We start from the raw sequence: 24,698 nt of genomic DNA, 5'->3' as shown, positions 1-24,698 counted from the left end.
TTATGGTTATCCCAAAAAATCCCGCTGGGAACGATCCCAAATCCCATTTTCCTGGATCTGGGAAATCCTGGAAAGAGGCAGAAAGGGCAGGAAAAGCGGAAAACGGCGGGAGGAAAAATCCATTTTTTTTTCCCGGAATCAACCCAAACTCTCTCCATCCTTCCCCTCTCCTCTTCCCATCAACTTTTCCCGGCAGAGGGAATTCCAGCATTCCGGAATTCCCGTTTTTTGGGGTTTTTTTCCAGAGCCGGAAGGACAAGGAGAGGCCAAAGCAGAAGCACAAAAAGCGTCCCGAGTCGCCCAGCAGCCTCGCGGCAGCGCCAGCGGCTGTGGCCGCGGAAAAGGTGGGAAAAAAAGTGGGAAAAGGGGGAAAATCCGCCTGGGAAATGGGGAAAATGGGGAAAAAATTCATCCAGGGAATGGGGGAAATGGGGAGGAAATTCATCCAGGAAATGGGGAAAATGGGAAAAAAATTCATCCAGGGAATGGGGGAAATAGGGAGGAAAATCCACTTGGAAAACAGGGAGAATGGGAAGAAAATTCATCCAGGAAATAGGGAAAATAGGCAGGAAAATCCACAGGGGAAATAAGGAAATGGGGAGGAAAATCTACCCAGGAAATGGGGAAAATGTGGAGGAAAATCCAACCAGGAAATAGGGAAAATGGGAAGAAAATTCATCCAGGAAATAGGGAAAATAGGCAGAAAAATCCGCCAGGAAAACAGGCAGGAAAATCCACCTGGGAAATAGGGGAAATGGGGAGGAAATTAATCCAGGAAATAGGGAAAATGGGGAGGAAAATCTGCCCAGGAAATGGGGAAAATGGGGAAAAAATTCATCCAGGGAATGGGGGAAATAGGCAGGAAAATCTGCCCTGAAAATAGGCAGGAAAATCCACATGGGAAACAGGGAAAATGAGGAGGAAAATCCACCCGGGAAATGGGGAAAATGGGGAAAAATTCATCCAGGAAATAGGGAAAATAGGCAGAAAAATCCACCCAGGAAATGGGGAAAATGTGGAGGAAAATCCAACCAGGAAATAGGGAAAATGGGAAGAAAATTCATCCAGGAAATAGGGAAAATAGGCAGAAAAATCCACAGGGGAAAAAAGGAAATGGGGAGGAAAATCTAACCCGGAAATAGGAAAAATGGGAAAAAAATTCATCTAGGGAATAGGGAAAATAGGCAGAAAAATCCACCCGGAAAATAGGCAGGAAAATCCACCTGGGAAATAGGGAAAATGGGGAGGAAATCCACCCAGGAAATAGGGAAAATGGGAAGAAAATTCATCCAGGGAATGGGGAAAATGTGGAGGAAAATTCATCCAGGAAATAGGAAAAATGGGAAAAAAATTCATCTAGGGAATAGGGAAAATAGGCAGAAAAATCCACCGGGGAAATAGGCAGGAAAATCCACCTGGGAAATGGGGAAAATGGGGAGGAAATTCATCCAGGAAATAGGGGAAATGGGGAGAAAAATCTGCCCAGGAAATAGGGAAAATGGGAAAAAAATTCATCCAGGGAATAGGGAAAATTGGCAGAAAAATCCGCCAGGAAAACAGGCAGGAAAATCCACATGGGAAATAAGGAAATGGGGAGGAAAATCCACCCAGGAAATGGGGAAAATGGGGAAAAATTCATCCAGGGAATGGGGGAAATAGGCAGGAAAATCCACACAGAAAATAGGCAGGAAAATCCACCGGGGAAATGGGGAAAATGGGGAAAATGGGGAAAAAATTCATCCAGGGAATGGGGGAAATAGGGAGGAAAATCTACCCAGGAAATGGGGAAAATGGGGAAAAATTCATTGAGGGAATAGGGGAAATAGGCAGAAAAATCCACTCGGGAAATGGGGAAAATGGGAAAAAAAATCATCCAGGAAATAGGGGAAACAGGCAGGAAAATCTGCAGAGAACAGGGAAAATAAGCAGGAAAAATCATCCAGGAAATAGGGAAAAAAGGCAGGAAAATCCACAAGAGAACAGGGAAAATGGAAAGAAAACTCATCCAGGAAATAGAGAAAACAGGCAGGAAAATCCACACAGAGAACAGGGAAAATAAGCAGGAAAAGTCATCCAGGAAATAGGGAAAAAAGGCAGGAAAATCCGCATAGAGAACAGGGAAAAGGGGCTGGAAAATTCATCCAGGAAATAGGGAAAAGGGGCAGGAAAATTCATCCAGGAAATAGGGAAAGTGTGCAGGAAAATCCACACAGAGAACGGGGAATCCCTTGGTGGGAGAGAAGTCCTTTTCTCTCTTTTCCCAATCCCAAAAAATCCCCCAAATCCCATGGGAATTTCCAGGTGCTTTCGGCTTCCCTGCTGTAGTGGTGTTCCCAAAATCCCTGAAAAATGAATGAAAATGCCTCAAAAAATCACACCCCGAAAATCACCCAAAATTAAAAAAAAATTAAAAAAAAACCCAAATCAAAAGGAAAAAATCCAAAAAAACCCCAATTTTTTTAAAAAATAAAGAATTAAAGAATTAAAATTTAAAAGAATTAAATTTTTAAAAATTAAAAATTTTTTAAATGTAAAATTTTTAAATTTTAAAAATTTAAAATTTAAAAATTTAAAAATTAAAATTTTAAAATTTTAAAAATTTAAAATTTAAAATTTAAAAATTTAAAAATTTAAAAAATTAAAAATTTAACAATTAAATAATTTAAAAATTTAAAAATTAAAAAACTAAAGAAAAAAGGGAAAAAATAAAAGAAAAAAAGGCAAAAAAAAAACCCCAATTATTAAAAAGCCCCCAATTCCCGCTCCAAAAATCAGAAAAAAAAAAAAAAAATTGCGGAAAATCGGGAAAATCTCCCGGGGGTGTGACCTCCACGTCTGTCCCCACGCAGAGCTCTGGAGGTCACCACGAGGCCACCAAGGAGACCTCGGAGGTGGCCAGGGCGGAGGGCAAGGGCCGGAAATCCTCCAGCCACGGCAGCCACAAGGGGAAGAAGACGGGAAGCGGGAAAAGCTCCGTCGGGTTCGGATCGACCTCGGCTGGGGGAGCTTTCCAGGCGGCAGGTGAGGAGGAGGAGGGAGGGAGGAAGAGGAGAGAGATGGAGGAAGAGGAAGAGGAGAGAGATGGAGGAAGAGGAAGAGGAGAGGGATGGAGGAAGAGAAAGAGATGAGGGATGGAGGAAGAGGAGAGGAAGTGAGGAAGAAGAAGAAGGGAAGGATGAAGGAGGAGGAAGAGGAGAGGGATGGAGGAAGAGGAGAGAGATGGAGGAGAAGGAAGAGGAGAGGAAATGAGGAAGAGGAAGAGATGAGGGATGGAGGAAGAGGAAAAGGAGAGAGGTGGAGGAAGGGGAGAGGAAGTGAGGAAGAGGAAGAAGGGAAGGATGAAGGAGGAGGAAAAGGAGAGAGATGGAGGAAGAGGAGAGGGATGGAGGAAGGAGAAGGGGAGGTAGGGAGGAAGAGGAAGCAGCTAGAGGAAGAGGAAGGGGAAGAGAAAGAGGAGAAGGATGAAGGAGGATGAAGAAGGAGAGGGGAAGGATGGAGGAGGAAGGAAAAGATGAAGGAGGATGAAGAGGAATGGAGAAGGATGGAGGAGGAGGAAGAGGAGAGTGATGGAGGAGAAGGAAAAGAAGAGGGATGGAGGAGGAGGAGAGGGAGGAGGAAGAGGAGGGAGGTGGAGGAAGAGGGAAAAGATGAAGGACAAAAGGAGAGGGATGAAGGAGGAGGAAGAGAAGAGGAGAGGAGAGGGATGGAGGAGAAAAGGAGAGGGATGGAGGAGGAGGAAGGAAAGAAAAGATGGAGGATGAAGAGGAGAGGAGAAGGATGGAGGAAGAGGAAAAGGGGAAGGATGGAGGAGAAGGAAGAGGGGAAGTAGGGAGGAATAGGAAAGAGATGGAGGAAGAGGAAGAGGGAAAAGATGAAGGAGAAGGAAGAGGGGACAGATGGAGGAAGAAGGGAAAGGAGAGAAGGAGAAGGATAAAGGAGGAGGAAGAGGAGAGAGATGGAGGAAGAGGAGGATGAGAGATGAAAGAGAAAGAAGAAAAGGGGATGAGGGAGGAGGAGGAGAGGGATGAAGGACAAAGAGGGGAGGAATGAAGGAGGAAGAGGAAGAGGAAAAGGATGGAGGAGGAGAGGAGAGGAGAGGAGAGGAGAGGAGAGGAGAGGAGAGGAGAGGAGAGGAGAGGAGAGGGATGAAGGAAGAGGAAGAAGAGGAGAGGGATGAAGGAGGAAGAGCAGAGGGATGAAGTAGAACCATGACTCCCCTCACCCCTGTCCCCCCAGGCCCCTCCTGCCCCCTGCCCTGCCCCCAGGACTTCGGCACCTTCCCCAAGCTGGAGCAGGAGGACGAGAAATTCCGCAAAGCCACCTCCTCCTCCTCCTCCTCGCACTGCTCGCCGCTCTCCGAGGGCCCCAAACCCGACGCCTTCGAGCAGAAAGTCATCTTCTCCGGCTTCGGCTCCATCATGCGCTTCTCCACCTCCGCCGTCAGCCAGCCCAGGCCTCGCGACGCCTCCCCCGTGGACTACAAAGCCACCGCCACGCTGGGTGCCACCTCGAGTGTCACCTCGGGCGTCACCACCGCCGCCGCCGCCGCCGCCGCGGGGCACAAGCGGATGCCGTCGCTGAGCGCCGAGGAGGGCGAGGTGCTCAAGGAGAAGAAGCACAAGGGCAGCAAGAAGAACAAGCACGGCCCCGGCCGGCCCAAGGCGGGCAAGGGCAAGGAGGTTTTGGGAGCCCAGCTGGCTGGCTCCACCTCCACCTCGGCGTCGCCCTTCTCCGGCGGGTCGCTGGTCAGCTCCAGCGTGGGGAACTCCTCGCGGAGTTTCAGCCACCCCGGCAGCCTGCCCAGCCTCAGCATGGAGTCGCCGCTGCTGGGGTCAGGTAGGGTGCTGCTGACCCTTTTTGGTGGGCGCTGATCTCTTTTTTGGCCTTTTTTTTCCAGCATTTTCCAGTTTTTTCCAGCATTTTCCGGTTTTTTCTAGCCTTTTCTGGCATGTTGAGCCACTGTCAGGGCTGTCTGCACCTGTCCTTTGAATCCCTAAAAATCCACATCCTGGTCTCCTCATCCCACCCTGGAATTTCCCAGGGTCACTTCCCCTAAATTTGGGGTGCGGATCTGATATCCCAATATCTGATATCCCAATATCTGATATCCCAATATCTGAGATATTTGGGACATCCCAAACCCTGTTTGCTGGGGTGTAAACACCACCAGCCAGAGCTGAATTCCTGGCTGGATACCCAGGGATATCCCCTGACCCCAAATTTGGGAGGAGAGGAGGGAATTGCAGCTCCATAACCCCTCGGGGAGGGAGGAGAAAAGGGAATCTCTGCTCCCTGAGCCTTCGGGGAGGAGGATGAGGAGGGAATGGTGGATCCCAAACCCTTTGGAGAAGGAGCAGAGGGAATTCCTGAGCTTTCGGAGAGGGGACAGGAGGGAATCCTGGATCCCTAATCCTTGGGAAAGCAGGGCTGGGAGGGAATCCAGGATCCTTAACCCTTCGGAGAGGAGAACAGGAGGGAATGTGACTCCTTAACAAAGGGACAGGAGGGAATCCTGGATCCCTAACCCTCGGGAAGAGATAATCCCAGTTCCCTAACCCTCGGGAAGGAAGTCCAGGAGGCAATCCCAGCTCTCTAACCCTCAGGAAGAGTAAATCGCGGTTTCCTAGCCCTCGGGAAGGAGACAATCCCATCTCCCTACCCCTTGGGAAGAAGGCAATACCATCTCCCTAACCCCTCGGGAAAAGGCAATCCCAACTCCCTAACCCTCAGGAAGAGACAATCCCAACTCCCTAACCCTCAGGAAGAGACAATCCCAACTCCCTAACCCTCAGGAAGAGACAATCCCAACTCCCTAACCCTCAGGAAGGAGACAATCCCAGCTCCCCAACCCTCGGGAAGAGACAATCCCAGCTCCCCAACCCTCAAGAAGGATGTCCAGGAGGCAATCCCAGCTCCCTAACTGGCAATCCCAGCTCCCAACCCTCGGGAAGAGACAATCCTAGCTCCCTAACCCTCGGAAAGGATGTCCAGAAGGCAATCCCAGCTCCCTAACCCCCGGGAAGGATGTCCAGGAGGCAGTCCTGGATCCGTAACCCTCGGGAAGAGACAATCTCATCTCCCTAACCCTCTGGAAGAAGGCAATCCCAGCTCCCTACCCCTTGGAAAGGAGAAATCCCAGCTCCCTAACCCTCGGGAAGGATGTCCAGGAGGCAGTCCTGGATCCCTACCCCTTGGGAAGAGACAATCCCAGCTCCCTAACCCTCGGGAAGAGACAATCCCAGCTCCCTAACCCTCGGGAAGAGACAATCCCAACTCCCTAACCCTCGGGAAGGATGTCCAGAAGGCAATCCCAGCTCCCTAACCGGCAATCCCAACTCCCTAACCCTCAGGAAGGATGTCCAGGAGGCAATCCCAGCTCCCTAACCAGCAATCCCAGCTCCCAACCCTCGGGAAGAGACAATCCCAGCTTCCTAACCCTCGGAAAGGATGTCCAGGAGGCAGTCCTGGATCCCTAACCAGCAATCCCATCTCCCTGCCCTTCAGGAAGGAGGCAATCCCAGCTTCCTAACCCTCGGAAAGAGGCAATCCCACCTCCCTAACCCTCAGGAAGGAGAAATCCCAGCTCCCAACCCTCAGAAAAAGGCAATCCAAGCTCCCTAACCAGCAATCCCAGCTCCCCAACCCTCGGGAAGGAGACAATCCCATCTCCCAACCCCCTTGGAAAGCAGACAATCCCATCTCCCTAACCCTCTGGAAAGAGACAATCCCATCTCCCAACCCTCAGAAAGAGACAATCCCATCTCCCTAACCCTTGGGAAAAGACAATCCCAGTTCCCAACCCTCAGGAAGGATGTTCAGGTGACAATACCATCCCCCTACCCCCTCAGAAAGAGACAATCCCACCTCCCTACCCCTCAGAAAAAGACAATCCCATCTCCCTACCCATCGGAAAGGACAATCCCAGCTCCCCAACCCTCAGGAAGGATGTCCAGGAGGCAATCCTGGATCCCTAACCCTCAGAAGGAGACAATCCCAACTCCCTAACTCCTTGGGAAGAGACAATCCCAGCTCCCAACCCTCAGCAAGAGACAATCCCAGCTCCCTAACCCCTCTGGAAAGAGGCAATCCCAACTCCTTAACCCTTGGGAAGGAGACAATCCCATCTCCCTAACCCCTCGGGAAGGATGTCCAGGAGGCAGTCTCCTGGATCCCTAACCCTCAGAAGGAGACAATCCCAACTCCCTAACTCCTCGGGAAGAGACAATCCCATCTCCCAACCCTCAGAAAAAGACAATCTCAGCTCCCCAACCCTCGGAAAGGAGACAATCCCACCTCCCTACCCCTCGGAAAGCAGACAATCCCACCCCCTAACCCCTCGGGAAGCAACCCAGGACTCCCTCCCTCCCGTCTGACCCTCTCCCCTCCCACAGGGATCTACACGAGCAACAAGGACCCGATCCCGCTGGGCGGCTCGGCGCTGCGCGCTGTCAGCAGCACCCCGCTGCCCTCGGGGCTGCTGGCGCACCCCGGCAGCGCCGCCCTGCCGCAGCTCAGCCGCTCGCCCTTCGCCAGCGCCATGCCGGCCTCGTCCGGAGCCACCACGCAGGTGAGGGAGGGGGGAGAGGGATGGGATGGGGTTTGGGAAGGGTTGGGATTTGGGAGAGATGGGAAGGATGGGAGATGGGAAAGGTTGGGATTTGGGAAGGGTTGGGGTTTGGGAAGAGTTGGGATTTGGGAGAGACGGGGAGGGGTGGGAGAGGGAAGGGTTGGGATTTGGGAGAGTTGGGATGGATTTGGGTTCGGGAGAGTTGGGATGGATTTGGGTTCGGGACAGCCGGGAAGGGATGAGAGACGGGAAGGGATGGGATTTGGGAAGGGTTGGGATTTGGGAGAGGTTGGGATTTGGGAGAGACGGGAGGGGATGGAGTCAGGAGGGGTTGGGATTTGGGAAGGGTTGGGATTTGGGAGAGGTTGGGATTTGGGAGACAGGAGGGGATGGGAGACAGGAAAGGTTGGGTTTTGGGAAGGGTTGGGATTTGGGAGAAGGGGAGGGGTGGGAGAGGGAAGGGTTGGGATTTGGGAAGGGTTGGGATATGGGAGAGCCGGGATGGATTTGGGTTCAGGAGAGCCAGGAAGGGATGGGATATGGGAAGGGTTGGGATTTGGGAAGGGTTGGGATTTGGGAAAGTCAGGATGGATTTGGATTCGGGAGAGGTGGGAAGGGTTGGGATTTGGGAAAGGTTGGGATTTGGAAAGGGTTGGGGTTTGGGAGAGCCGGGAAGGGATGGGAGATGGGAAAGGTTGGGGTTTGGGAAGGGTTGGGATTTGGGAGAGTCAGGATGGATTTGGGTTTGGGAGAGCTGAGAAGGGATGGGATTTGGGATTTGGGAAGGGTTGGGATTTGGGAGAGATGGGGAAGGGTGGGAGAGGGAAGGGTTGGGATTTGGGAGAGTCGGGATGGATTTGGATTCAGGAGAGGTGGGAAGAGATGGGAGATGGGAAAGGTTGGGATTTGGGAAGGGTTGGGATATGGGAGAGCCGGGATGGACTGGGATTTGGGAAGGGTTGGGATTTGGGAGAGACGGGAAGGATGGGAGATGGGAAAGGTTGGGATCCGGGAAGGGTTGGGATTTGGGAGAGACGGGAGGGATGGGAGATGGGAAAGGTTGGGATTTGGGACAGCTGGGATGGATTTGGGTGCTTCCCTGGGGTTGGAGAGGAGCTGCTCCCCCATGTCCCCCTGGATCCTGCCTGGGTCCCACTGGCAGTGCCATCCCTGATCCCTGAGTGTCCCCACTGTGTCCCCACTGTGTCCCCATGGATCCTGCCTGGATCCTGCCTGGATTCTTTCTGGATCCCACGGGCAGTGCCACCCCTGATCCCTGAGTGTCCCCACTGTGTCCCCCTGGATCCTGCCCGGATCCTGCCTGGATTCTTTCTGGATCCCACAGGCAGTGCCACCCCTGATCCCAGAGTGTCCCCTCTGTGTCCCTGCTGTGTCCCCTGGATCCCACCGGCAGTGCCACCCCTGATCCCTCAGTGTCCCCGCAGTGTCCCTGCAGTGTCCCCGCAGTGTCCCCGCAGTGTCCCCACCATGTCCCCAGAGTGTCCCCGCCATGTCCCTGCTGTGTCCCCGCCATGTCCCCACAGTGTCCCCGCCGTGTCCCCACAGTGTCCCCACAGTGTCCCCACAGTGACCTACAGTGTCCCCGCCGTGTCCCCACAGTGTCCCCACAGTGTCCCCTCAGTGTCCCCACCGTGTCCCCACAGTGTCCCCATAGTGTCCCCACAGTGTCCCCGCAGTGTCCCCTCTGTGTCCCCGCACTGTCCCCACCAGCTCCGGGAACACTCCAACCCTCCCCACCCTTCCAGGCAGACATTCTAACCCTCTCTCCCTCCGGGAACAGCAGCAATAACTCCATTCTCTCCCTGTTTTCCCTCCCAGGTGTTTTCCCTGGCCGGCTCCACCTTCAGCCTGCCCTCCTCGCACATTTTCGGGAGCCCCCTGACCTCGGGGCTGTCGCTGAACCCCCTCCTGAGCCAGCCGGAGAGCAGCCGCGCAGGTAGGTGAGCCCAAGGTGTGTCCCGGGGAGAGCGGAGCCGGCGCGGCGTTCCCGGATTTTCCAGCCCTCGGGATACGGCCAGGGATGGCGCTGGGGACAGGGGGGTGGTGGCCTGAGAGGGTCTGGTGTGGCCTTGGAGAGTGGGTGTTTGTGGAGAGTGGGTGTTCCTGGAGAGTGGGTGTTCCTGGAGAATGGGTGTTCGTGGAGAATTGGTGTTCGTGGAGAGTGGGTGTTCATGGAGAATTGGTGTTCGTGGAGAATGAGTATCCCTGGAGAATGGATTTCCATGGAGAATGAGTGTTCCTGGAGAATGGGTGTTCATGGGGAGTGAGTGTTCCTGGAGAATGGGTGTTCCTGAAAAACGGATTTCCATGGAGAATGAGTGTTCATGGAGAACGGGTGTTCCTGGAGAATGGATTTCCATGGAGAATGAGTGTTCATGGAAAATGGGTGTTCCTGGAGAATGGGTGTCCTGGGATAACAAGTGTTCCTGGAGAGTGGGTGTTCCTGGAGAATGGGTGTTCGTGGAAAATGGATGTCCTGGGATAATGAGTGTTCCTGGAGAATGGGTGTTCCTGGAGAATGGGTGTTCCTGGAGAATGGGTGTTCCTGGAGAATAAATTTCCCTGGAGAATGATGGGTGTTCCTGGAGAATGGATTTCCCTGGAGAATGGGTGTTCCTGGGATAACGAGTGTTCCTGGAGAATTGGTATTCCTGGATAAATGGTATTCCTGGAAAAATGGTATTCCTGGAGAATTGGTATTCCTGGAGAATTGGTATTCCTGGAGAATGGATTTCCATGGAGAATGGGTGTTCCTGGAGAATGGGTGTTCCTGGAGAATGGATTTCCTGGAGAATGATGGGTGTTCCTGGAGAATGGATTTCCTTGGAGAATGGATGTCCTGGGATAACGAGTGTTCCTGGAGAATTGGTATTCCTGGAGAATGAGTGTCCCTAGAGAATGGGTGTTCGTGGAAAATGGGTGTCTTGGGATAATGGGTGTTCCAGGATAATGATGAGTGTCCCAGGATAATGGGTGTCCCTGGAGAATGATGGATGTCCTTGGAGAATGGGTGTTCCTGGAAAATGGATTTCCATGGAGAATGGGTGTCCTGGGATATCGAGTGTTCCTGGAGAATGGATTTCCCTGGAGAATGAGTGTCCCAGGATAAGGGGTGTCCTGGGATAGTGAGTGTCCTGGGATAATGGGTGTTCTAGCAGAATGATGGATGTCCCAGGATAGTGATGAGTGTCCTGGGATAATGAGTGTCCTTGGGAAATGAGTGTTTCTGAAGAACGATGAGTGTCCCTGGAAAATGGATTTCCCTGGAAAATGGATTTCCCTGGATGTTGAGTGTCCTGGGATAATGGGTGTTCCTGGATATTGAGTGTTCCTGGGGAATGACGGGTATCCTGGGATAATGGATTTCCCTGGATAACGAGTATCTCTGGATAATGGGTGTCCTGGGATAAGGAGTGTCCCTGGAGAATGATGAGTGCCCCTGGAAAATGGATTTCACTGGATAATGAGTATCTCTGGATAATGGGTGTCCCTGGACAATGGGTGTTCCTGGATAAAGAGTGTCCCTGGAGAACGATGGGTATCCTGGGATAATGGATTTCCCGGGATAATGGGTGTCCCTGGATAACGATGGGTGTCCCTGGAGAATGGGTGTCCCAGAAAAATCAGTGTCCTTGGAGAATGGATGTCCTGAGATAATCAGTGTCCCAGGAAAATTATGGATGTCCCAGGATAAGTGTCCTTAGAAAATGGATTTCCCTGGATAATGGTGTCCCTGGATATTGAGTGTCCCAGGAAAATTATGGATGTCCCTGGAAAATGGATTTCCTTGGATAACAAGTATCTCTGGAGAATGATGGGTATCCTGGGAAAATGGATTACCCGGGATAATGGATTTCCTGGGATAACGGATTTCCTGGGATAACGGATTTCCCAGGATAACGGATTTCCCGGGATAACGGATTTCCCGGGATAACGACTGTCCCTGGATACCGATGGATGCTCCTGCACACCCTCTGGGAAAGTGCAGGAATGTCAATTCCTCCTTCCCTGCAGAATTTTTGGGATTTTTTTTCCCACCCCAAAGCTGGACAAACCTTCGTTGGCTCCCAACACTCCAAAGTTTCCATTTTGGGGTCATTTTCTGGGAGTTTTTCCCATCAGGAATCACCTCCATCCCCCAGTTTCCATTCCCACTTCCATTCCCACTTCCATTCCCACTTCCATTCCAATTTCCATTCCAATTTCCAATTTCCATTCCCACTTCCATTCCCAGTCACTTCCTGCTCTTCCCCACCCAAATGCCCCAAAATCCCATTTTCCGCTCCCAAACCTGCCAGCCCTGAACTCCTCACAACTCCTCATTTTTCCCTTTCCAAGGCAAATCCGTTTTCCTTGGAAAACTGCCTGCTCACAAACTCAAACCCCGGAAGGTTTGAGATTCAGGCCACATCCCAAAAAAATGGATGGAAAAACACCCTGGAAAAATAGCCCAGCCCCAATCCCTGTCCAGCAGGACATTCCCAGGGGATTGAGGGGATGAGGATCCCAAATTTCTGTCCAGCAGGACATTCCCAGGGGCTTGTGGGGATTGAGGATCCCAAATCCCAGTGGATTGAGAGGATGAGGATCCCAAATTCCTGTCCAGCAGGACATTCCCAGGGGGTTGAGGGGATGAGGATCCCAAATTTCTGTCCAGCAGGACATTCCCAAGGGGATGAGGATCCCAAATTCCTGTCCAGCAGGACATTCCCAGGGGACTGAGGGGATGAGGATCCCAAATTCCTGTCCAGCAGGACATTCCCAGGGGATTGAGGATCCCAAATTTCTGTCCAGCAGGACATTCCCAGGGGATTGAGGGGATGAGGATCCCAAATTTCTGTCCAACAGGACATTCCTGAGGGGATGAGGATCCCAAATTTCTGTCCAGCAGGACATTCCAGGGGATTGAGGGGATGAGGATCCCAAATCCCAGTGGATTCAGGGGATGAGGATCCCAAATCCTTTCCCAGCAGGACATTCCCAGTGGATTGAGGGGATGAGAATCCCAAATCCTTTCCCAGCAGGACATTCCCAAGGGGATGAGAATCCCAAATCCTATCCAGCAGGACATTCCCAAGGGGATGAGGATCCCAAATCCTATCCAGCAGGACATTCCCAAGGGGATGAGGATCCCAAATCCTATCCAGCAGGACATTCCCAAGGGGATGAGGATCCCAAATCCTATCCAGCAGGACATTCCCAAGGGATTCAGGCAATGAGGATCCCAAATCCCTGCCCGCAGGAGCACAGCTGCGTTTTCTCCTCCCCGGCAGCAGGAAATCCCCCGTTTTACAGCTCGGCTCGTCCCGCTGTAAATCACAACATTCCCGGCGGGAGATTTCCGGGATTCCTGCCGTGGGAATGTGTGGGGAAGGAGAGGAGGGGCGGAGAGGCAGCTGGGGCTGGAGGGACACAGCAGGGACAGGGGAGAGGATCTATTCCAGCCCTGGATTTTCCATTCCCGAATTTTCCATTTAATCTGAATTTTCCAGTCCCGGATTTTCCATTTAATCTGAATTTTCCCTTCCCGGATCTTCCATTTAATCTGAATTTTCCCTTCCCGGATTTTCCATTTAATCTGAATTTTCCAGTCCCGGATTTTCCATTTAATCTGAATTTTCCAGTCCCGGATTTTCCATTTAATCTGAATTTTCCATTTAATCTGAATTTTCCAGTCCCGGATTTTCCATTTAATCTGAATTTTCCATTCCCGGATTTTCCATTTAATCGGAATTTTCCAGTCCCGGATTTTCCATTTAATCTGAATTTTCCAGTCCCGGATCTTCCATTTAATCTGAATTTTCCAGTCCCGGATTTTCCATTTAATCAGAATTTTCCATTCCCGGATTTTCTATTTAATCTGAATTTTCCATTCCCGGATTTTCCATTTAATCTGAATTTTCCAGTCCCGGATTTTCCATTTAATCTGAATTTTCCATTCCCGGATTTTCCATTTAATCTGAATTTTCCCTTCCCAGATTTTCCATTTAATCTGAATTTTCCATTCCCGGATTTTCCATTTAATCTGAATTTTCCAGTCCCGGATTTTCCATTTAATCTGAATTTTCCAGTCCCGGATTTTCCATTTAATCTGAATTTTCCATTCCCGGATTTTCCATTTAATCTGAATTTTCCATTCCCGGATTTTTCATTTAATCTGAATTTTCCATTCCCGGATTTCCCTTGGAATGGCAGATATCCTGGGCTGCCCGGGACAGAGAGGTGGCTCTGGGAGAAGGTTCTGGATGCTTTCCACCCTCAAATCCTTGGAAAAAAAACCCTTTGGGATCTTCCCAAGAAGGGCTGGAAAGCGTCCAGGGAAAGTCTGGAGCTGGGAATGTTGATCCTGGAGAAAAGGGGGATCAGGGGGGGACCTGGTGGCTCTGCTGGCAGGAGGGGACAGCCAGGGGGGACAGCCAGGGGGGGATAGTTCTGCTCCCAGGGGACAGGAGGACATGGAATGACCTCAGGAGAGGTTTGGGTTGGATTTTCGGGAAAATTCCTTCATGGGAAGGGCGGTCAGGCCCTGGCAGGGGGAGCTGGAGTCGCCATCCCTGGGAAGGTTTGGCAAACGTGTGGATGTGGCCCTTGGGGACACGGCTGGTGGCCCTTGGGGACACGGCTGGTGGCACTTGGGGACACGCCAGCGCTGGGTTAATGATCGACCCCACGACCTTGGAGAGCTTTTCCACTCCACGATTCCCTCTAAGCTCTTCAGCAAGGAGCTCAGCGCCTGGAAACCCTAAAGCGCCGCGGCTGGTTTTGGGGGAAAAGATCCTCAATCCTGGACGACCTTAAAGGGTTTTTTCCACCCCAAACGGTTCTGTCACCCCACGGGGAATGCCAGCCGGGTTTCCCGGGATTCCAGGGTCTATCCCGGGATTCCAGGGCAGCGCCTGGCACGGGATTGCTCAGCCGGCAGCTCCGGTCAAACCGCCCCGGGGCTTTCCGAAAGCTCCTCCCGCCCGGCGCGGGGACACGGCGGCTCCGGGTGACCTTGCCGGGCTGTCCCCGCCGTGCCGGGCTGTCCCCGCCGTGCCGGGCTGTCCCCGCCGTGCCGGGCTGTCCCCCCCGTGCCAGGCGGTGCCAGCGGCTCCTCCCCGGGGGAGGTGCTTGTGACCCCGCGGTGCGCAGCGCGGAGCTGCCGCTGCTCGGTGCGGAGCGGCCCGGTGCCGTTCGGTGCTGCCCGGTGCCACTCGGTGCCATTCGGTGCTGCCCGGGGCTGTTCGGTTCTGCCGGTTCCCGTTCGGTGCTGCCGGTGCCGCTCGGTGCTGCTCGGTGAGGCTCGGTACTGGTACTGCTCGGTCCCGTTCGGTGTTGCCCGGTGCCGCTCGGTGCCTTTCGGTTCTGCCGGTCCCGTTCGGTGCTACCCGGTGCCGCTCGGGGCCGCCCAGTGCCGTTCGGTGCTGCCGGTCCCGTTCGGTGCTGCCCGGTGTCGTTCGGTGCTGCCGGTGCCACTCGGTGCTGCCCGGTGAGGTTCGGTACTGGTGTTGCTCGGTGCGGCTGGGTGCTGCCCGGTGCTCCCCGGTGCCGCTCGGTTCTGGTGCTGCTCGGTACCACTCAGTGCTCCCCGGTGCCGCTCGGTTCCGCCGCCGCCCGGTGCCGCTCGGTTCTGGTGCTGCTCGGTACCGCTCGGTGCTCCCCGGTACCGCTCAGTGCCGGTGCCGCTCGGTTCCGGTGCCGCCCGTGCTCCCTGGTACCGCTCGGTGCTCTCCGGTGCCGCCCGGTGCCGCCGGGCATCCCGCGGGCACACACCGGGCACCGCTAACCCCGGACCCCTCTGTCCCCTCTGTCCCTCTGTCCCTCTGTCCCTCTGTCCCTCTGTCTGTCCCCGCACAGAGCCGGACCTGGAGGATTGCGGCTTCGGCTGCCGAGGGACATCCCCGCAGGAGAGCCTGTCCTCCATGTGAGTGTCACCGGAACCCCGACAGCGCGGGGACAGGCGGGGACACCGCGGGGACAGGGGACAGGCGGGAGGGACAGGGGACAACTCCTGCCCTGCTCCTTGGGGTTGGCAGAGGGATGGGATGGGAAATGGGAAATGGGAAATGGATGGGATGGGATGGGAAATGGGAAATGGGAAATGGGAAATAATGGGAAGTGGATGGGATGGGATAATGGGATGGGATGGGATGGGATGGGATGGGATGGGATGGGATGGGATGGGATGGGATAATGGGATGGGATGATCAGCCCGAGCCAGAACTAAACACAAACGTGAGCAGGGAATGGAGCTGGGAATGGAGAATGGAGCTGGGAATGGGGAATGGAGCTGGAATGGAGCAGAGAACCGACAAGGGAACCCCCTGACCCCCCTTTCTCCCCGGCCAGGTCCCCCATCAGCAGCCTGCCCACCCTCTTCGACCAGACCGTGTCGTGCAGCAGCAGTGGACAGCTGGACAATGTCCCCCAGGCCACCCCCAACATCGAGCAGCTCCTGGAGAAGCAGGGCAACGGCGAGGCCGGCGTGAACAGTGAGTGCCGAGCCGGGGAGCGGCGGGGCAGTTCCCGGGGGTCCGGAGTGGGACCCAGCCGGGGTTGGGGTCGGTGGGCACAGCGGGGCAGCTCCTGGAGCTCCGGGGTGGGATTCAGCCGGGATCGGCGTCGGGGGGAGTTCCCGGGGCAGTTCCCGGGGGTCCGGGGTGGGACCCAGCCGGGGTTGGGGTCGGGGGGAGTTCGCGGGGCAGTTCTTGGAGCTCCGGGGTGGGACCAAGCCGGGATTTTGCCCGCGGGCAGTGGAGCCGGGTGGGGACAAAGCCCCGGTGTGTGCCCCGGGGGAGGAGGTGGCTTTGCGGCTGGGATCCTCCTGCCCTAGGGTCTGACTGCGGGTCCTGTCATCCCTTTCCTCTTTTTCCCCCCTTTTCTCCCTTTTCCCCCTTTTCCCCCCCTTTTCCCTGTTTTTTCTCCCTTCCCCCTTTTCCCCCTTTTTCCCCTTTTTCCCCCATTTTCCCCCCTTTTCCCCCTTTTCCCTTTTTCCCCTTTTCCCTTTTTCCCCTTTTCTCCGTTTCCCCTTTTCCCTTTTCCCTCCTTTTTCCCCTTTTCCCTTTTTCCCCATTTTCCCCTTTTCCCCTTTTTTCCCTTTTCCCCTTTTCCCCCTTTTCCCCCCTTTTCTCCCTTTTCCCCTTTTTCCCCTTTTCCCCCCTTTTTTCCCATTTTCCCCATTTCCCCCCATTTTCCCCGTTTCCCCGCAGTCGTGGAGATGCTGAAGGCGCTGCACTCGCTGCAGAAGGAGAACCAGCGGCTGCAGGAGCAGATCATGACGCTGACGGCCAAGAAGGAGCGGCTGCAGCTCCTCAACGTCCAGCTGTCCGTGCCTTTCCCCGTGGTGACCAGCAGCAACGGGCCGGGCAGCCAGGCCCAGTACATCCTGCCGGCCAACGGTGAGGGACATGTCCCCTTGTCCCCTGTCCCCCGGGGGTGGCAGGAGGGGTGACAACGCGGGGATGTGTCCCGTCAAGCCCTGCTGGCCCCGTGGCCACCTCAGAGGCCAGCGGTGACCGCTCACCCTCCCTCCTGTCGCCTTCCAGTCTGCACCAGCGACTCGCTGAGCATCAGCAAGAGCCCGCCGTGCAAGAACAGCTTCGGCATCGAGAACTCGCTCTCCACCTCCTCCGAGGTACAGCGGCCACCGGCAGGGCCTGGGGGAGGGCCAGCGCGGCCCCAGGGCTCGGTAGCCAGCTCGCCCAGCCTGGTAGCCCAGGCTCGGAGATCAGGGTTTGCCCGCAGGCTCCGGAGGGCTGGGGAGAGTAGGTGAGAGCGGGAGAGTGAGGTCAGAGCGCTGCCGGGTGATCCTGGAGATCAGAGTTCCAGGTGATCCTGGAGATCCAGAATTCTGGGTGATCCTGGAGATCAGAGTTCCCAGTGATCCTGGAGATCAGATTTCCAGATGATCCTGGAGATCCACATTTCTGGGTGATGGGTGTTTTGGGTGTTGGGTTGGTTGGTGTGGTGGTTGGTGTTGGGTTTCTGGGTGATCCTGGAGATCAGATTTCCAGATGATCCTGGAGATCCAAATTTCTGGGTGATCCTGGAGATCAGAGTTCCAGGTGATCCTGGAGATCCAGAATTCCGGGTGATCCTGGAGATCAGATTTCTGGGTGATCCTGGAGATCTGAGTTCCAGGTGATCCTGGAGATCAGATTTCTGGATGATCCTGGAGATCAGAACTCCAGGTAATCCTGGAGATCCAGAATTCCAGATGATCGTGGAGATCCAGAGTTCCAGGTGATCTTGGAGATCCAGAGTTCTGGGTCATCCTGGATATCAGAGTTCCAGATGATCCTGGATATCTGGTGATCCTGGAGATCAGAATTCCAGGGGATCCTGGAGTTCCAGAATTCCAGGTGATCCTGGAGATAGAGTTCTGGGTTATCCTGGAGATCAGAGTTCCAGATGATCCTGGAGACCAGAGTTCCGGGTAATCCTGGAGATCCAGAATTCCAGGTGATCCCGGAGATCAGGCTTCCAGATGATCCTGGACATCCAGATTTCCAGATGATCCTGGACATCCAGATTTCCGGATGCTCCCGGCGATCACAGTTCCAGGCACTCCCAGACATCCCAGCACACCTCTCCCCCCCCCACCCTCCACCTCCCACCTCCCTTAATGCCCGCCCCACCCGAGGCCCCCCTCCCCGGGAGCCGAGCCGCCCCGTGCCATGCTCTTGTGTCCGTTTCTCCCCCAGGACCCTCACTCAGGGTGCCCCAGCAGGAGCAGCTCCTCGCTGTCCTTCCACAGCACCCCCCCGCCCCTGCCCCTGCTGCAGCCCAGCCCCGCCGCGCTGCCCCCGCCCGCCGCGCAGCACCTCAACGGGCTGGCGCGGGCGGCGGGCGGCGGGCTGGCGGCAGCCTCCGGCGGCCTCTCGGCGGTGCCCGCGGTGGACAGCCTGCTGGGCAGCCTGGCCGGAGCGCAGCCGCTGCCCCTCAACGGGATCCTGGGGAGCCTGAACGGAGCGCAGCCCGCGCAGCCCGCTCCGAGCCAGCCGAGCGCGGCGCCGGCCCTGCAGCTCTCCAGCAGGTGAGGATGGGCGGCTGCGGCCGCTGGGCAGCTCCGGCCGCTGGGCAGCTCCGGCCGCTGGGCAGCTCCGGCAGCTCCGGCCGCTGGGCAGCTCCGGCCGCTGGGCAGCTCCGGGAGGGAGGTGTTGCTGCCCTGGGCGGCTGGCGGACAGGAGGAGGTACGGGGAGAGGGGAAGGGTGCGGCTGTGGGTGGTTGGGGAGAGGGTTGGAGGTGCGCGGCTCGCCAAAGGTGGAATTTTATCCGTATTTTACGTGTGTGCGTGTAAATATGTGTATTTACATGTGTACATGGAAATAAACTTTATACATACTTTACATGTATGCGTGTAAATACGTTTATTTGCATGTATACATGTAAATAAATTTTATGCATATTTTACATGTATGCGTGTAAATACTTTTATTTACGTGTATGCATGTGAATAAATTTTATACATATTTTACGTGTATGCATGTAAATAAATTTTATACATATTTTAAATGTATGCGTGTAAATACGTTTATTTGCATGTATACATGGAAATGAATTTTATACATGTTTTACATGTATACACGTAAATAAATTTTGTACATATTTTACATGTATGCATATAAATACGTTTGTTTACATGTGTACACGTAAATAAATGTTATGCATATTTTACATGTATACATGTAAATAAATTTTAGGCATATTTTACATGTATACATGTAAATAAATTTTAGGCATATTTTACACGTATGCGTGTAAAAACGTTTGTTTACATGTGTACATGGAAATAAATTTTATTCGTATTTTACATGTAAATGAATTTTATACATATTTTACATGTATGCGTGTAAATAAGTTTGTTTATGTGTATACATGTAAATAAATTTTATACATATTTTACATGTATGCATGTAAATAAATTTTATGCATATTTTACATGTATGCATGTAAATAAATTTTACACAAATTTTACATTTATACATGTAAATAAATTTTATACATCTTTTACATGTATGCATGTAAATAAATTTTATGCATATTTTACGTGTATGAATGTAAATATGTTTGTTTGCATGTATACATGTAAATAAATTTTATACGTCTTACATGTATGCGTGTAAACACATTTGTTTACGTGTATACACATAAATTTTATACATATTTTACATATATACATATAAATAAATTTTATAAATATTTTACATGTGTGCATGTAAATACATTTATTTGCATGTATACATGTAAATAAATTTTATGCATATTTTGCATGTATGCATGTAAATAAATTTTATACATATTTTACATGTATGCGTGTAAATACGTTTGTTTGCATGTATACATGGGAATGAATTTTATACATATTTTACACGGATGCATGTAAATAAATTTTATAAATATTTTACATGTATGCATGTCAATATGTTTATTTACATGTGTAGGTGTAAATAAATTTTATGCATATTTTACATGTATGCATGTCAATATGTTTATTTACATGTACACACGTAAATAAATTTTACATATATTTTACATGTATGCATGTAAATAAATTTTATGCATATTTTACATGTATGCGTGTAAATATGTTTATTTACATGTATACGTGGAAATAAATTTTATGCATATTTTACATGTATGCGTGTAAATGCATTTGTTTGCATGTATACATGGAAATAGATTTCATACATATTTTACATGTATATATGTAAATAAATTTTATACATATTTTACATGTGTGCATGTAAATCTGTTTTTTACATGTATACATGGAAATAAATTTTATATGTATTTTACATGTATGCGTGTAAATGCATTTGTTTGCATGTGTACATGGAAATAAATTTTATGCATATTTTACATGTGTGCGTGTAAATACGTTTGTTTACATGTATACATGGGAATGAATTTTATACGTATTTTACACGAATGCATGTAAATAAATTTTATACCTATTTTACATGTATGTGTGTAAATACGTTTGTTTACATGTATACATGTAAATAAATGTTATACATATTTTACATGTGTGCGTGTAAATACATTTATTTACATGTACACACGTAATTAAATTTTGCATATATTTTACATGTATGCATGTAAATAAATTTTATGCATATTTTACATGTATGCATGTCAATATGTTTGTTTACATGTGTAGGTGTAAATAAATTTTATACATATTTTACATGTATGCGTGTAAATACGTTTGTTTACATGTGTACATGGAAATAAATTTTATAGATCTTTTACATGTATGCATGTAAATATGTTTGTTTATGTGTATAGGTGTAAATAAATTTTATACATATTTTACATGTATGAATGTAAATACGTTTATTTACATGTAAGCACATTTATTTACATGTATACATGTAAATAAATTTTATGCATATTTTACATGTGTGCATGTAAATCCATATACATTTTACATGTATGCGTGTAAATAAATTTTATACATATTTTACATGTATGCATGTAAATGAATTTTATACATATTTTACATGTATGCATGTAAATACGTTCATGTGTGTACATGTAAATAAATTTTATGCATATTTTACACGTATACACGGAATTTTCAGACCTCACAAATTATCATATCTACCTAAAATCCCCCAATGAGAAATTTAATAGATGAAGTAATTATCCCTTTCTTCTAATTACTCCCCTAAATGAGATTACAGCCCAGTTTGCAAAATGTGTTCCAGAGAGAGAGAGAGAGAGACTTCATCTGAGGTTCAGTTAGTTGTGAGATAGAGCAGAGATTTTGGATTTTATTGTGAATATTTGGTCTTTTTGCTTTGCAAAACCTCCAAACTGAGATAAATATCAGAATACAAAAATCCCAAATGAATATAAATACCAGACTACAAAAAATCCCAAACTAAACTAGATATCAGACTACAAAAAATCCCAAATTAATATAAATACCAGACTACAAAAAAATCCCAAACTGAGCTAAATATCAGACTGCAAAAAATCCCAAAAGAAGATAAATATCAGACTACCAAAAATCCCAAACGAAGATAAAAATCAGACTGCAAAAAATCCTAAACTAAACTAAATCTCAAACTACAAAAAATCCCAAGCTAATCTAAATATCAAGCTACAAAAAATCCCAAACTAAGATATCTATCAGACTACAAAAAAATCCCAAACTAAGCTAAATATCAGACTGCAAAAAATCCCAAACTAAACTAAATATCAGACTACAAAAAATCCCAAATTAATCTAAACATCAGACTACAAAAATCCCAAATGAAACTAAACATCAGACTACAAAAAATCCCAAACTAATCTCCATATCACACTACAAAAAATCCCAAACGAAACTAAATACAAAAAATCCCAAACTAAGCTATCTATCAAACTACAAAAATCCCAAACTAAGATAAACATCAGACTACAAAAAATCCCAAATTAATATAAATACCAAAGTACAAAAAATCCCTATCAAACTACAAAAAATCCCAAACAAAGCTAAATACCAGACTAAAAAAATCCCAAATTAATCTAAATATCAAACTACAAAAAATCCCAAATGACAATAAATATCAGACTACAAAAAATCCCAAATGAATCTAAATACCAGAGTACAAAAAAATCCCAAACAAAGCTAAATACCAGACTACAAAAAATCCCAAATTAATATAAATACCAGAGTACAAAAAATCCCAAACAAAGCTAAATATCAGACTACAAAAAATCCCAAATTAATATAAATACCAGAGTACAAAAAATCCCAAACAAAGATAAAAATCAGACTGCAAAAAATCCTAAACTAAACTAAATATCAAACTACAAAAAATCCCAAACTAAGATATCTATCAGACTACCAAAAAATCCCAAATGAATCTGAATACCAGCCTACAAAAAAATCCCAAATTAATATAAATACCAAAGTACAAAAAATCCCTATCAAACTACAAAAAATCCCAAACGAAGCTAAATACCAGACTACAAAAAATCCCAAATTAATCTAAATATCAAACTACAAAAAATCCCAAATGACAATAAATATCAAACTACAAAAAATCCCAAATGAATCTAAGTACCAGAGTACAAAAAAAATCCCAAACAAAGCTAAATGTGAGACTACAAAAAATCCCTAATCAATATAAATATCAGCCTACAAAAAATCCCAAATTAATCTCAACACCAGCCTACAAAAAATCCCAAACTGTCAAACAACACAAACAACACCCACACGGTGCTAAATCACCAGCAGCGCGCGCAGAGGTCACGAGAAAATTATACAAAAACCCCTAAAAACGGTACAAAACCCCAAAAAAAACCCCCAGAACCATGGGAGGGAGCCGCCAGCCCCGAGTGCCGCGCTGACCGCCGCTGTCCCCTGTGTCCCCTGTGTCCCCAGCATGGCCAGCCTGAGCCCCCTGACGGAGCAGCAGCGGCACGTCCTGCAGCAGCACGAGCAGCAGCTCCAGCAGCTCCAGCAGCTCCTCACTTCCCAGCCGCTTAACCCGGTGAGGTTGGGTGGGGAATGTGGGGGCAGAGGGGAGAATGTGGGGGTTTTATTTTTCCCGAATTCCTTGTGGGTTTTACAGGTGTGATCGCTGGGGTTGGGATGGGATGGTTGTTGGGAAAAATTCGGGGTGGAGAGGAAAATCCAAGGTTTTCTCTTTTCCCCGAATTCTCTGAGGTTTTTCCAGGTGTGACCACTGGGATCGGGATGGGCTGATTGTTGGGAAAAACTCGGAGTGGAAAGGAAAATCTGAGGTTTTCTCTTTTCCCCAAATCCCCTGGACCTTCCCCATCTGGGATGGGCTGGTTGTTGGGAAACCCGTGGAGTGGAGAGGAGAATTCAAGGTTTTCTCTTTTCCCCAAATTCCCTGTGGGTTTTCCAGGTGTGCCCACTGGGGTTGGGATGGGATGGTTGTTGGGAAAACCTTGGAGTGGAAGGGAGAATCTGAGGGTTTTTATTTCCCCCAAATTCCCTGGAACTTTCCCAGGCGTGACCACCCTGGGGGTCGGGATTGGCACGCTGTTGGGGAAAACTCAGAGTGGAGACAAAAATCCGAAGTTTTCTCCTCTCCCCAAATCCCTTGTGGCTTTTCCAGGTGTGCCCACTGGGGTTGGGATGGGCTGATCATTGGGAAAAACTCAAGAGTGGAGAGGAGAATCCGAGGTTCTTTCTTTCCTCAAATCCCCTGGACCTTCCCCATGTGTGCCCACTAGGGTTGGGATGGGCTGTTTGTTGGGAAAAATTTGGAGTGGAAAGGAGAATCTGAGGTTTTCTCTTTTCCCCAAATTCCCTGAGGTTTTTCCAGGTGTGACCACTGGGATTGGGATGGACTGTGCATTGGGAAAAATTTGGAGTGGAGAGGAGAATCCGAGGTTTTTTCTTTCCCCCAAATTCCCTGAGGTTTTTCCAGGTGTGCCCACTGGGGTTGAGATGGGATGGTTGTTGGGAAAAATTTGGAGTGGAGAGGAGAATCCAAGGTTTCTTCTTTCCCCCAAATTCCCTGGACCTTTCCCACGTGCATTCATCCTGGGATGGGCTGGTTGTTGGGAAAAACTCGGAGGGGAGACAAAAATCAAAAATTTCCTCCTCTCTCCGAATCCCCTGAGGTTTTTCCAGGTGTGCCCACTGGGGTCAGGCAGGGCTGTGTGTTGGGAAAACCTTGGAGTGGAAGGGAGAATCTGAGGGTTTTTCTTTCCCCCAAATCCCCTGGACCATTCCCAGGTGTGCCCACTGGGATTGGGATGGGCTGTGCGTTGGGAAAACCTGGGAGTGGAGAAGAGAATCCAAGGTTTCTTCTTTCCCCCAAATTCCCTGGAGCTTTCCTATGTGCATTCATCCTGGGATGGGCTGGTTTTTGGGAAAAACTCTGAGTGGAAAGGAGAATCCAAGGTTTTTTATTTCCCCGAATTCCCTGTGGGTTTTCCAGGTGTGCCCACTGGGGTTGGGATGGGCTGTTCGTTGGGAAAACCTTGGAGTGGAAAGGAAAATCTGAGGTTTTCTCTTTTCCCCAAATCCCCTGGACCTTCCCCATCTGGGATGGGCTGGTTGTTGGGAAACGCTTGGAGTGGAGAGGAGAATCTGAGGTTTTCTCTTTTCCCCCGAATTTCCTGAGGTTTTTCTAGGTGTGACCACCCTGGGGG

General features: G+C 50.0%; 1 protein-coding gene and 1 long non-coding RNA gene across 3 annotated transcripts in view; both read left to right on the top strand.

Annotated features, from left to right (window-relative positions):
* The window catches only part of MLLT6 (MLLT6, PHD finger containing), a 75,487-nt gene that overhangs the window by 37,424 nt on the left and 13,365 nt on the right, over nt 1–24,698 (top strand). The window contains exons 8-18 of the mRNA XM_085083433.1: nt 246–344; nt 2,850–3,021; nt 4,237–4,836; nt 7,392–7,567; nt 9,407–9,524; nt 15,428–15,494; nt 15,920–16,062; nt 16,780–16,968; nt 17,116–17,204; nt 18,274–18,605; nt 22,951–23,059. Of these exons, the coding sequence (XP_084939559.1) occupies nt 246–344; nt 2,850–3,021; nt 4,237–4,836; nt 7,392–7,567; nt 9,407–9,524; nt 15,428–15,494; nt 15,920–16,062; nt 16,780–16,968; nt 17,116–17,204; nt 18,274–18,605; nt 22,951–23,059 (2,094 nt within the window). The remainder of the gene's footprint in view (nt 1–245; nt 345–2,849; nt 3,022–4,236; nt 4,837–7,391; nt 7,568–9,406; nt 9,525–15,427; nt 15,495–15,919; nt 16,063–16,779; nt 16,969–17,115; nt 17,205–18,273; nt 18,606–22,950; nt 23,060–24,698) is intronic.
* LOC146426697 (uncharacterized) lies at nt 17,211–18,267 on the top strand. 2 transcript variants are annotated; one of them, XR_014856692.1, is made up of 3 exons: nt 17,211–17,500; nt 17,584–17,856; nt 17,948–18,267. It is a non-coding gene; the product is annotated as an uncharacterized LOC146426697 (long non-coding RNA). The 2 variants fall into 2 exon arrangements; XR_014856693.1 differs by having other exon boundaries at nt 17,584–17,880; nt 18,024–18,267.

Source organism: Lichenostomus cassidix, chromosome 27 (genome assembly GCF_008360975.1).
Source record: "Lichenostomus cassidix isolate B80296 chromosome 27, HeHo_3.0, whole genome shotgun sequence".
Lineage (NCBI taxonomy): Eukaryota > Metazoa > Chordata > Aves > Passeriformes > Meliphagidae > Lichenostomus > Lichenostomus cassidix.
Note: the sequence above shows the minus strand (reverse complement) of the source record. Positions and strands in the feature narration are given on the sequence as shown.